This window comes from Bombina bombina, chromosome 4 (assembly GCF_027579735.1).
Source record: "Bombina bombina isolate aBomBom1 chromosome 4, aBomBom1.pri, whole genome shotgun sequence".
In the NCBI taxonomy this organism is placed as follows: Eukaryota; Metazoa; Chordata; class Amphibia; order Anura; family Bombinatoridae; genus Bombina; species Bombina bombina.
In genome coordinates, this window is record NC_069502.1 from 1101039590 (window position 1) to 1101051917 (window position 12328).

The window sequence follows — 12328 nt, forward strand, 5'->3', positions numbered from 1 at the left end:
AACACTGCAGAGCAGATAATTCTGAAACTCTTCTAGCAGAAGAAATTGCAACCAAAAACAAAACTTTCCAAGATAATAACTTAATATCAACGGAATGTAAGGGTTCAAACGGAACCCCCTGAAGAACTGAAAGAACTAAATTGAGACTCCAAGGAGGAGTCAAAGGTTTGTAAACAGGCTTGATTCTAACCAGAGCCTGAACAAAGGCTTGAACATCTGGCACAGCTGCCAGCTTTTTGTGAAGTAACACAGATAAGGCAGAAATCTGTCCCTTCAAAGAACTTGCAGATAATCCTTTCTCCAAACCTTCTTGAAGAAAGGATAGAATCTTAGGAATTTTTATCTTGTCCCAAGGGAATCCTTTAGATTCACACCAACAGATATATTTTTTCCATATTTTGTGGTAGATTTTTCTAGTTACAGGCTTTCTGGCCTGAACAAGAGTATCAATGACAGAATCTGAGAACCCTCGCTTTGATAAGATCAAGCGTTCAATCTCCAGGCAGTCAGTTGGAGTGAGACAAGATTCGGATGTTCGAACGGACCTTGAACAAGAAGGTCCCGTCTCAAAGGTAGCTTCCATGGTGGAGCCGATGACATATTCACCAGGTCTGCATACCAAGTCCTGCGTGGCCACGCAGGAGCTATCAAGATCACCGATGCCCTCTCCTGATTGATCCTGGCTACCAGCCTGGGGATGAGAGGAAACGGCGGGAATACATAAGCTAGTTTGAAGGTCCAAGGTGCTACTAGTGCATCTACTAGAGTCGCCTTGGGATCCCTGGATCTGGACCCGTAGCAAGGAACCTTGAAGTTCTGACGAGAGGCCATCAGATCCATGTCTGGAATGCCCCACAACTGAGTAATTTGGGCAAAGATTTCCGGATGGAGTTCCCACTCCCCCGGATGAAATGTCTGACGACTCAGAAAATCCGCTTCCCAATTTTCCACTCCTGGGATGTGGATTGCAGACAAGTGGCAGGAGTGAGTCTCCGCCCATTGAATGATTTTGGTCACTTCTTCCATCGCCAGGGAACTCCTTGTTCCCCCCTGATGGTTGATGTATGCAACAGTCGTCATGTTGTCTGATTGAAACCGTATGAATTTGGCCTTTGCTAGCTGAGGCCAAGCCTTGAGAGCATTGAATATCGCTCTCAGTTCCAGAATATTTATCGGGAGGAGAGATTCTTCCCGAGACCAAAGACCCTGAGCTTTCAGGGGTCCCCAGACCGCGCCCCAGCCCACCAGACTGGCGTCGGTCGTGACAATGACCCACTCTGGTCTGCGGAAGCTCATCCCCTGTGACAGGTTGTCCAGGAACAGCCACCAACGGAGTGAATCTCTGGTCCTCTGATCTACTTGTATCGTCGGAGACAAGTCTGTATAATCCCCATTCCACTGACTGAGCATGCACAGTTGTAATGGTCTTAGATGAATTCGCGCAAAAGGAACTATGTCCATTGCCGCTACCATCAAACCTATTACTTCCATGCACTGCGCTATGGAAGGAAGAGGAACAGAATGAAGTACTTGACAAGAGTTTAGAAGTTTTGATTTTCTGGCCTCTGTCAGAAAAATCCTCATTTCTAAGGAGTCTATTATTGTTCCCAAGAAGGGAACCCTTGTTGACGGAGATAGAGAACTTTTTTCTACGTTCACTTTCCACCCGTGAGATCTGAGAAAGGCCAGGACAATGTCCATGTGAGCCTTTGCTTGTGGAAGGGACGACGCTTGAATCAGAATGTCGTCCAAGTAAGGTACTACTGCAATGCCCCTTGGTCTTAGCACCGCTAGAAGGGACCCTAGTACCTTTGTGAAAATTCTTGGAGCAGTGGCTAATCCGAACGGAAGTGCCACAAACTGGTAATGCTTGTCCAGGAATGCGAACCTTAGGAACCGATGATGTTCCTTGTGGATAGGAATATGTAGATACGCATCCTTTAAATCCACCGTGGTCATGAATTGACCTTCCTGGATGGAAGGAAGAATTGTTCGAATGGTTTCCATTTTGAACGATGGAACCTTGAGAAACTTGTTTAGGATCTTGAGATCTAAGATTGGTCTGAATGTTCCCTCTTTTTTGGGAACTACGAACAGATTGGAGTAGAACCCCATCCCTTGTTCTCCTAATGGAACAGGATGAATCACTCCCATTTTTAACAGGTCTTCTACACAATGTAAGAATGCCTGTTTTTTTATGTGGTCTGAAGACAATTGAGACCTGTGGAACCTCCCCCTTGGGGGAAGCCCCTTGAATTCCAGAAGCTAACCTTGGGAGACTATTTCTAGCGCCCAAGGATCCAGAACATCTCTTGCCCAAGCCTGAGCGAAGAGAGAGAGTCTGCCCCCCACCAGATCCGGTCCCGGATCGGGGGCCAACATCTCATGCTGTCTTGGTAGCAGTGGCAGGTTTCTTGGCCTGCTTTCCTTTGTTCCAGCCTTGCATTGGCCTCCAGGCTGGCTTGGCTTGAGAAGTATTACCCTCTTGCTTAGAGGACGTAGCACTTGGGGCTGGCCCGTTTCTGCGAAAGGGACGAAAATTAGGTTTATTTTTGGCCTTGAAAGACCTATCCTGAGGAAGGGCGTGGCCCTTGCCCCCAGTGATATCAGAAATAATCTCTTTCAAGTCAGGGCCAAACAGCGTTTTCCCCTTGAAAGGAATGTTAAGCAATTTGTTCTTGGAAGACGCATCCGCTGACCAAGATTTCAGCCAAAGCGCTCTGCGCGCCACAATAGCAAACCCAGAATTTTTCGCCGCTAATCTAGCCAATTGCAAAGTGGCGTCTAGGGTGAAAGAGTTAGCCAATTTGAGAGCATGAATTCTGTCCAAAATCTCCTCATAAGAAGAATCTTTATTGAGCGCCTTTTCTAGTTCATCGAACCAGAAACACGCTGCTGTAGTGACAGGAACAATGCATGAAATTGGTTGTAGAAGGTAACCTTGCTGAACAAACATCTTTTTAAGCAAACCCTCTAATTTTTTATCCATAGGATCTTTGAAAACACAACTATCTTCAATGGGTATAGTGGTGCGTTTGTTTAGAGTAGAAACCGCCCCCTCGACCTTGGGACTGTCTGCCATAAGTCCTTTCTGGGGTCGACCATAGGAAACAATTTCTTAAATATAGGGGGAGGGACGAAAGGTATGCCGGGCCTTTCCCATTCTTTATTTACAATGTCCGCCACCCGCTTGGGTATAGGAAAAGCTTTGGGGGGCCCCGGGACCTCTAGGAACTTGTCCATTTTACATAATTTCTCTGGAATGACCAAATTCTCACAATCATCCAGAGTAGATAACACCTCCTTAAGCAGGGCGCGGAGATGTTCCAATTTAAATTTAAATGTAATCACATCAGGTTCAGCTTGTTGAGAAATTTTCCCTGAATCTGAAATTTCTCCCTCAGACAAAACCTCCCTGGCCCCCTCAGACTGGTGTAGGGGCACTTCAGAACCAATATCATCAGCGTCCTCATGCTCTTCAGTATTTTCTAAAACAGAGCAGTCGCGCTTTCGCTGATAAGTGGGCATTTTGGCTAAAATGTTTTTGATAGAATTATCCATTACAGCCGTTAATTGTTGCATAGTAAGGAGTATTGGCGCGCTAGATGTACTAGGGGCCTCCTGTGTGGGCAAGACTGGTGTAGACGAAGGAGGGGATGATGCAGTACCATGCTTACTCCCCTCACTTGAGGAATCATCTTGGGCATCATTTTCTCTAAATTTTGTGTCACATAAATCACATCTATTTAAATGAGAAGGAACCTTGGCTTCCCCACATACAGAACACAGTCTATCTGGTAGTTCAGACATGTTAAACAGGCATAAACTTGATAACAAAGTACAAAAAACGTTTTAAAATAAAACCGTTACTGTCACTTTAAATTTTAAACTGAACACACTTTATTACTGCAAATGTGAAAAAGTATGAAGGAATTGTTCAAAATTCACCAAAATTTCACCACAGTGTCTTAAAGCCTTAAAAGTATTGCACACCAAATTTGAAAGCTTTAACTCTTAAAATAACGGAACCGGAGCCGTTTTTATATTTAACCCCTTTACAGTCCCTGGTATCTGCTTTGCTGAGACCCAACCAAGCCCAAAGGGGAATACGATACCAAATGACGCCTTCAGAAAGTCTTTTCTGTGTATCAGAGCTCCTCACACATGCATCTGCATGTCATGCTTCCTAAAAACAAGTGCGCAATAGAGGCGCGAAAATGAGGCTCTGCCTATGATTAGGGAAAGCCCCTAGAGGATAAGGTGTCCAATACAGTGCCTGCCGGTTATTTTACATAGTTCCCAAGAATAAAATAATTCCTCAAAGCTATGAAGTATAAAATATGTTTATATATCAATCGATTTAGCCCAGAAAATGTCTACAGTCTTAAAAGCCCTTGTGAAGCCCTTTTTTTCTTATGTAATAAAAATGGCTTACCGGATCCCATAGGGAAAATGACAGCTTCCAGCATTACATCGTCTTGTTAGAAATGTGTCATACCTCAAGCAGCAAAAGTCTGCTCACTGTTTCCCCCAACTGAAGTTAATTCCTCTCAACAGTCCTGTGTGGAAACAGCCATCGATTTTAGTAACGGTTGCTAAAATCATTTTCCTCTTACAAACAGAAATCTTCATCACCTTTCTGTTTCAGAGTAAATAGTACATACCAGCACTATTTTAAAATAACAAACTCTTGATTGAATAATAAAAACTACAGTTAAACACCAAAAAACTCTAAGCCATCTCCGTGGAGATGTTGCCTGTACAACGGCAAAGAGAATGACTGGGGAAGGCGGAGCCTAGGAGGGATCATGTGACCAGCTTTGCTGGGCTCTTTGCCATTTCCTGTTGGGGAAGAGAATATCCCACAAGTAAGGATGACGCCGTGGACCGGACACACCTATGTTGGAGAAAGACCTTTTACGTTTATTAGAAGGCGGAAATGCAGACAAAGCCTTCTGAATAGAATCAGTAACAAATTCTTTAAAATTCATAGGTATATCATGTACAATAGAAGTTGAAGGAACTGCAATTGGCAATGTACTATTACTGATGGATACATTCTCTGCATGTAAAAGTTTATCATGACAACTATTACAAATGACATTCGGAGATATAATTTCCGCAATCTTACAACAAATGCACTTAGCTTTGGTAGAACCGATGTCAGGCAGCAATGTTCCAACAGATACTTCTGAGGCAGGATCAGATTGAGACATCTTGCAAAATGTAAAAGAAAAAACAACATATAAAGCAAAATTATCAATTTCCTTATATGAATGTTTCAGGAAAGGGAAAAAATGCAAACAGCATAGCCCTCTGACATATAAAAAGGCAATAGGTAAACAGCAATGGGGAATAAAACGAATGAAAAATTTGGCTCCAAGTATGACGCACAACGTAGTGAAAAAAATGTTGGCGCCAACAATATCCGGAAATGACACACTTGCATCACTAACGATGCAACCGTGTGTAAGGCTTCTGCGTCAACTACGACGCCGGAAATGACGAACTTGCGTCAACGGACGTACTTTTCGCACCAAAAAATTCTCGAGCCAAGAATGACGCAATAAAGTCTAGCATTTGGCGCACCCGCGGGCCTAATGCTGCCCACAATTTGTAAGAAAAAAAAGTAGTCAATTTGAAAAAAAGACTAAACCCCAGGTAAGAAAAAAATATTTCTTAATATGTTTATTTCCCAAATATGAAACTGACAGTCTGCACAAGGAAATAAATTAACCTGACTCATGGCAAATATAAGTACAATACATATATTTAGAACTTTATATAAATGCATAAAGTGCCAGACCATAGCTGGGGTGTCTTAAGTAATAAAAAACATACTTACCAAAAAAGACACCCATCCACATATAGCAAATAGCCAAACCAGTACTGAAACAGTTATCAGTAGAGGTAATGGTATATGAGAGTATATCGTCGATCTGAAAAGGGAGGTAGGAGATGAATCTCTACTACCGATAACAGAGAACCTATGAAAAAGACCCCATTAGGTAAATCATTTCATTCAATAGGTGATACTCTCTTCACGTCCCTCTGACATTCGCTGTACTCAGAGGAATCGGGCTTCAAAAAAGCTGAGAAGCACATGTCAACGTAGAAAAACTTACTACACCACCTCCATAGGAGGCAAAGTTTGTAAAACTGAATTGTGGGTGTGGTGAGGGGTGTATTTATAGGCATTTTGAGGTTTGGGAAACTTTGCCCCTCCTGGTAGGATTGTATATCCCATACGTCACTAGCTCATGGACTCATACGTCACTAGCTCATGGACTCTTGCCAATTACATGAAAGAAAAGAAAATTAGGCGCTTTGTGACGTGATTAGGTCCTGACCGGGGGCCTTTGGTATTGTATTGCAGCTATATTTGATATGTTCTATTTTCTTTATTGATTTAACCCTATACTAGATGCTTTTGTAGTACCAGATTAGGACAGGAATACCCAGTGTTTTTAAATTGTGTAGGAGCAACACGTGAGACTAGCAGTTTGCCAATCCCTTTTTTGTGGTTCTCCTTAGGAGATATTATAGTCACCGGTAGACTCTATATTAGGGCTCCTTTTACTTTGTGTTGCACTATATAATGGGGATAATTACCTCCTTTGAACCTTTCTGGTGTTAGGCCTTATATTTGATTTATAGGCGTTTGCTGCGTGATTTATACAATACTGTGATTTGGACCTCTCGTGTCCTTGTATGTTTTTTCTTGTTTTAAGTGATTTTATATTCCTCTTTTTTATTTTCTTGATATAATAAATGTTAAGTTTTATTTTTTTTTCCTCATATTTTGGTGAGGGGATTGAGAACCCCTCCGTTTCATTGCGTGTCCTCTCTTTTGGACCAATATAATTTAGTGTTTCCCAGAGTGCTTAAAAGATGCTACCTTTTCTTTTCTTTCTGTACTTAATTACCTATATAAAGATTTTTTTTATCAGATAATTTTTAACAAAAAAAATTAATAAAGTTATAAGGGCTCAAAGATATATGGTATAAGGTGTTTGAGTTTATATAAAAAGCCCTTCTTTTTCAGAGTGATCACAACTCTGATCTTTGGTTTTAGAATTAATAAAGGTCTTGTTGTCAAAGTTAAGTCGCACGTATTTGATTATGTCGAGTTGCAAGTCATCAAATTCGGGACTCAAGTCCACAAACTAGTATCACACCTCTGCTCTCAAATTAAACCACATTTACTTCTAAAAATAAATTTAATTATGGCTACAATTAAAACCACAATCTGTAATAAATAAAAGTAATATTTATTTGCAGATACATATAAAAGCCATTAGAAACATATAATATATACCAATATTATTATATGTTTTATTACTATTTACTTTTTTTCCTATTAGTTTTAACAGAGCTTTGACACCACATGAGCAATACATATTGTATATGGCAGCATAAAGGTTCATAGCCCAAAACACTGCCACTAGCAGATAGCAGCATTCGGCGGATGTCATCTTAGGAATGTGCAACACATTAAAATCAGGATTTAAACTTTTTGCAAGAAGAAATCTGGCTCCATAAACAGCAAAATGCTGCTGGCGGCAGCCATACTCAGCATTTGTTTGATATAGACAAAAGCACATACCTAAAAAAAAAAAAAAAAGATACAAATAATGTAACAATATAACTATTATTAGTTGAAAGGATATAGTCCAAATGTAACAATTGGTGATTTGACTCATGGATTCTGCCAGGTGTAACCTCAAAAGAAAAAGGCAAATATAGCAAACATTCCTTGAAAAAGCTGACTGATCAGTGAAATGTACGTAGGAAGGTTACGCTTTACGTTTGCGTGACATCACTGGTGGGATTTCTTGTTACACAGACTGGTCGGCTCCAATATCGGCGGTCAAGCACTTGGTGAGAGCATTTTTTCAGCCGTAGATCAGACTAGATTGTGAACTAGTCCTTATGAATACCCCTGTGCTTGCTCTGTGTATTGGGCATTTTTAATTGTATAATAAATTGTATATTTCTTATATACGTTCAAGAGTTACTTACTTTATATACTGGTAGTGAGTGATTATATCCACTGCCTGCATCCTAAGAGCTCAGTTATAGTTCTACACCACCTGAGTAAGGTCCATACAATACCTGTACTATTGCTATAACAGTATTTCACTATAGAAATTCTCCTTCTCCCTGAGGTCAATAATTACCCTGCTGAGATTTAATCTGGAGAAGTCGCACCTTTATCACATGTTTAAATCCTGAGAGCTCAGTTAGAGCTCTGTCTAATGTGAGTAAGGTCACAACAGCTAAATCCTATTATTCATTTAAGGATTACGCTACGTTTACCTTTTTCTTTTGAGGTTACACCTGGCAGAATCCACAAGTCAAATCACCAATAGTTACATTTGGACTACTGTATATCCTTTCAACTAATAATACACTGATATATTGTTAAATTCTTTTTATCTTGTGTTTTTTTTAGTTGTATTTTATAGCACAGTATAGTGATAACATATTTTTTGCACAAATGCACATACCGATCACTCACCATGTTACTGCATATCGTCTTGTGCCTGCAGCTCTCTTCAAAGCTGTTATTATATTTTAAGACATTAAAGGTGCCAGATGCTGAAGCTCCACCGCTTGAGCGCCGTCATCTTGGAGAACACATTCTCACAACATCTGACCTGGTGCAAGCTCACAGATCAGTGAAGTTGATGGTTTTTTGACAGTGCTAAATTGTTTGTTTGGTTGGCATACATCATACAGAGTGTGAGCTTTCCTTGTTTGCATTTAACACAGTTATTGTGTCCTGTTTTAAGTTAAAAAGACACAGAGATAAGGCAGCTGCTGCAAAAACGTAAAGCCTCTGGCTCTGTATAATACACACTAAATCAAACCGCATAATGCAGTTGTCAAAAAGGCAGCATCATCACAGATATGTAAATGCTGAGCACTGCTGCTCTCACAGGTTGTAAGAATACATAAGCTCCAAGGTGGCAGACCAAGTACGAAGAGGCAGAGCTTCAGTATCATTACAGTGTCAAATTGGCAAACAGCTTTGAACACAGCTGCAGGCAGAGGTGGAAAAACAATAGCATAATGACTTAACCATTCTATTGTAGTTGTATCCAGCAGTTTAATGTCCCTTTTAAATTAACCAGAGGTCAGGGGATCGCAATAACCTTGCAGCAGAAGTAAACTATACTAAAAGGGGGAACAATTGATGAGGGTAGGGGAGATATCTATGTTAAAAGGAGAAAGAGGGGTGGAGGAATCAAGAGAATTCTTATACGCACCCTTCCATCTTTGTCTACGCCAGCGATTTGTCCAGTTGCGATTCTGATTTTGTCAGGATGGACAGCAATACTATGTAGAAAAAATAAACCATGAAAATAAGTGTAAATATATATATATATATATATATATATATATATGCACCTAGCTTATTTGTGCAATATTGTTAAAGTTAAAGCTGCCGATTTTGAAGATCAGAAGAAGTGCATGTCTATGTACAGCAGTGTTTGCAATGGTGTCTTTACTGGAGAGCAATGAAAGGGACATTTTATAATTAAAAATAAAATAATAAACAAACATGTAATACATTTTAAAATGCCCTTTTTAATATGCAACACAGGAGAAAAACTTTTTAGTTCTCTGAAAAATAAAAAACTAAATAAAACTATTTTATCATGTACTGATCTAAATGAATAAGGCACATATTCTGGTAATGTTTATATTATTAAATTCTGCTTAGTATTACAGAGTTGGTCTTTGAAGAATAATGTACTTGTGAGTGCAACGTATCATCTAATCAATCCAATAACAATCCCTAAAATTTGATGATAAACATGAGAAGAATGAATTCAAATCATGGTGATAAATGAGGCTGAAATTAATAAATAAGTCTGTTGTGGAATAAAAGTAGTGTTTGTAATAAAAGGATAATAAAAAAAAATTCTAATCAGTGACATGTATACATCTACTACTTACATAACTTTTTTTGCGGTTTAACAATTCTAATGATGTCCCAGATACTAAACTCATCAACATACCCATAATGCAGATAAAATTGCACATTGTACTTTTCATTGCATAATAGAGTGTGAAAACTTCATAAGAGATCAAACTACATTTTTACACTGAACAGTTTGGCGGAAGATGATTTATGAATGAAACTTAGAATATATATTTACGCTGTCAGGGTACCTGTGAATAGCATTAAATCAACTACATATGTATCAAATAAACTTTGATATTTAAGGTCAGCCAATGTCTCCCTTGACATGAGTTGTGTGGGCTGTAGCCATAACAGACTAACCCCCCCCCCCTCTACTTGGTTACAAAGGAGAGAACAAAGGATTTGGACCTTTGTATAGATAAGACTAATGGGCCACTTCAAAGTAAATATTAGCATTATGGAGCCCTCAGATGTGTATGCCCATATATGGGTTTCCTGCCCAAAATGGGTAAATTACTTACAGGCCCCTGGAAGGAGCAGTCGCTCAGTCTGAACCAATAATGAAATATACAAAACATACTCAGGAGATTGCCCTCATCATCAAGGTGTAAATTGTCCCATGCTGAGCCTCCAATACGCAGGTCCCAGACAATCTGACATTTTAATTCTCTGTATGACATGGGAAACTAGAGCTCAGATAAAGGAATGTTGCCTAATTTTCATGTAGTTTAAGATACTCAAATAACATATATATATGAACCTGGGAGATGTGTCCAACGCATAAGATACCATTAAATCTAAAGTGAATATATAACTGTCTATATTAAGTGTTTAACCAACTTACTTCCGAACAACAACATTGTTTCTTTCATTTCAGACTGAGGAGAAAACAGTAAATTGTCCCAGAAATTACCGTATATATAAATTGTGTTTTTCATACACTCAAAATAACACTATCAAGAGATGTATTAAATGTGAAATGTGCTGTGTTTGTATTAATATGGGATAATCAAATGCAACTTTAAAGGCATATTCTAAAATATTATGAGAAATATATAATTTAGTCTTGAAATAAATACTCAGGGTAAATAGTATGACATAATCCAATACACATTGAACATGCGACTTGTTAATACTGGAAATTAAAGTATATCTAATAAACATTTTAAGGTGAGATATTTAAACTGCAGCAATATTTGATGGTGAGACTGCATTTCTAGTTGTCTGCTGCCATCTAGTGGTTTATGCAAGAATTACAACCAAAGGGAATTATAGTATCAAATAATCATATGTTCCCAGTAAGTCAATCAAACGTTCAGCTCGAAGGGCCTATCACAGACAAACTTCGTTAAGGGCCTATCAAAAGACAGCACCGTGGAGTATATCCAAAAAGGTTCACCAATGATTAGAATAAAAAGGTGCGAGTTGTATCACGTGATATAACCTCATGCAAGGGAATAGAAGTGGTCTTTGCTTGCTAAAAGTTTGACTCATAACCTTGCTGGCCTGTTGGAAACAGTCTCTATAAGCAAAAGCTGGGCTAACTTCCTTATCCATATTGCAAAATACCTCTTAATTTATGAGGTGAACTGGACTTACCTGAAAAAGTTGAAACTTCTATTTGGTGTATCTGGTAACGTATAAAAGGTTGTTTCATACTTTTATATTTAAATCAAAGCTATTCTATAGCTATAGTTTAATTAAAGCTGATGATTTAAAAGGGCACTTTGTATTTTAAAGTTATATCCATAGTCATGTGTAGTTTTAACTAGTCACATCAATGCTAAATAATTTTACTTGCTAGATAAAGGTCTTTTGTATTTTATATCTTTAAGTCAGGCTTATTATTGCATTTAAATTTCTCTGGTGTATTTGTAGCTATTGTGATATATTTTAAAACTTGTTTTATGGTAGCCAAATTAGAGGTTATTTCAGATCAGACATATTGACATATGTAATTGGCTGTTTGCATTAATAATATATACAATTTCTGGTGTTTTTAATTGAAGTTATATAGAATCATTTGTGGGCTAAGTAGCTTAATTATACTTGTCTGAAAGTTATCTTAAATCTATTGAGATCCAGTAAGATTTGTGTGAAGTATCTTGTTATATTGTTTAACTAAACACTGTTAAGTTAGCGGTCCATATTCTGGTATTTTATTGTGGTATTTTAATGTGATTCATTGTGAGTAAAGTTAATTTTAAAGGTATATCGTTCATGATCGTTGTATAGAATAATGTAACAAAATAAGTGTGCATAATTGATTCATCATCTAGTCTCTACTTAATATATTTGTGTTTATAAATTTAACTAATCTCAATAATTTAGGAATAAATATTTCAATTGTTTTGTATATACATTTTAATTGGAGGTTATTTTAAATAATAATAA

At 38.4% G+C, this 12328-nt stretch overlaps 1 protein-coding gene across 2 annotated transcripts in view; it reads right to left on the reverse strand.

The window, feature by feature from the left end:
* EML4 (EMAP like 4) overlaps window positions 1-12328 on the reverse strand; it is a 401715-nt gene that overhangs the window by 282340 nt on the left and 107047 nt on the right. For both annotated transcript variants that reach the window (XM_053712326.1, XM_053712325.1), the window contains exon 8: window positions 9273-9342. In XM_053712326.1, the coding sequence (XP_053568301.1) occupies window positions 9273-9342 (70 nt within the window). The remainder of the gene's footprint in view (window positions 1-9272; window positions 9343-12328) is intronic.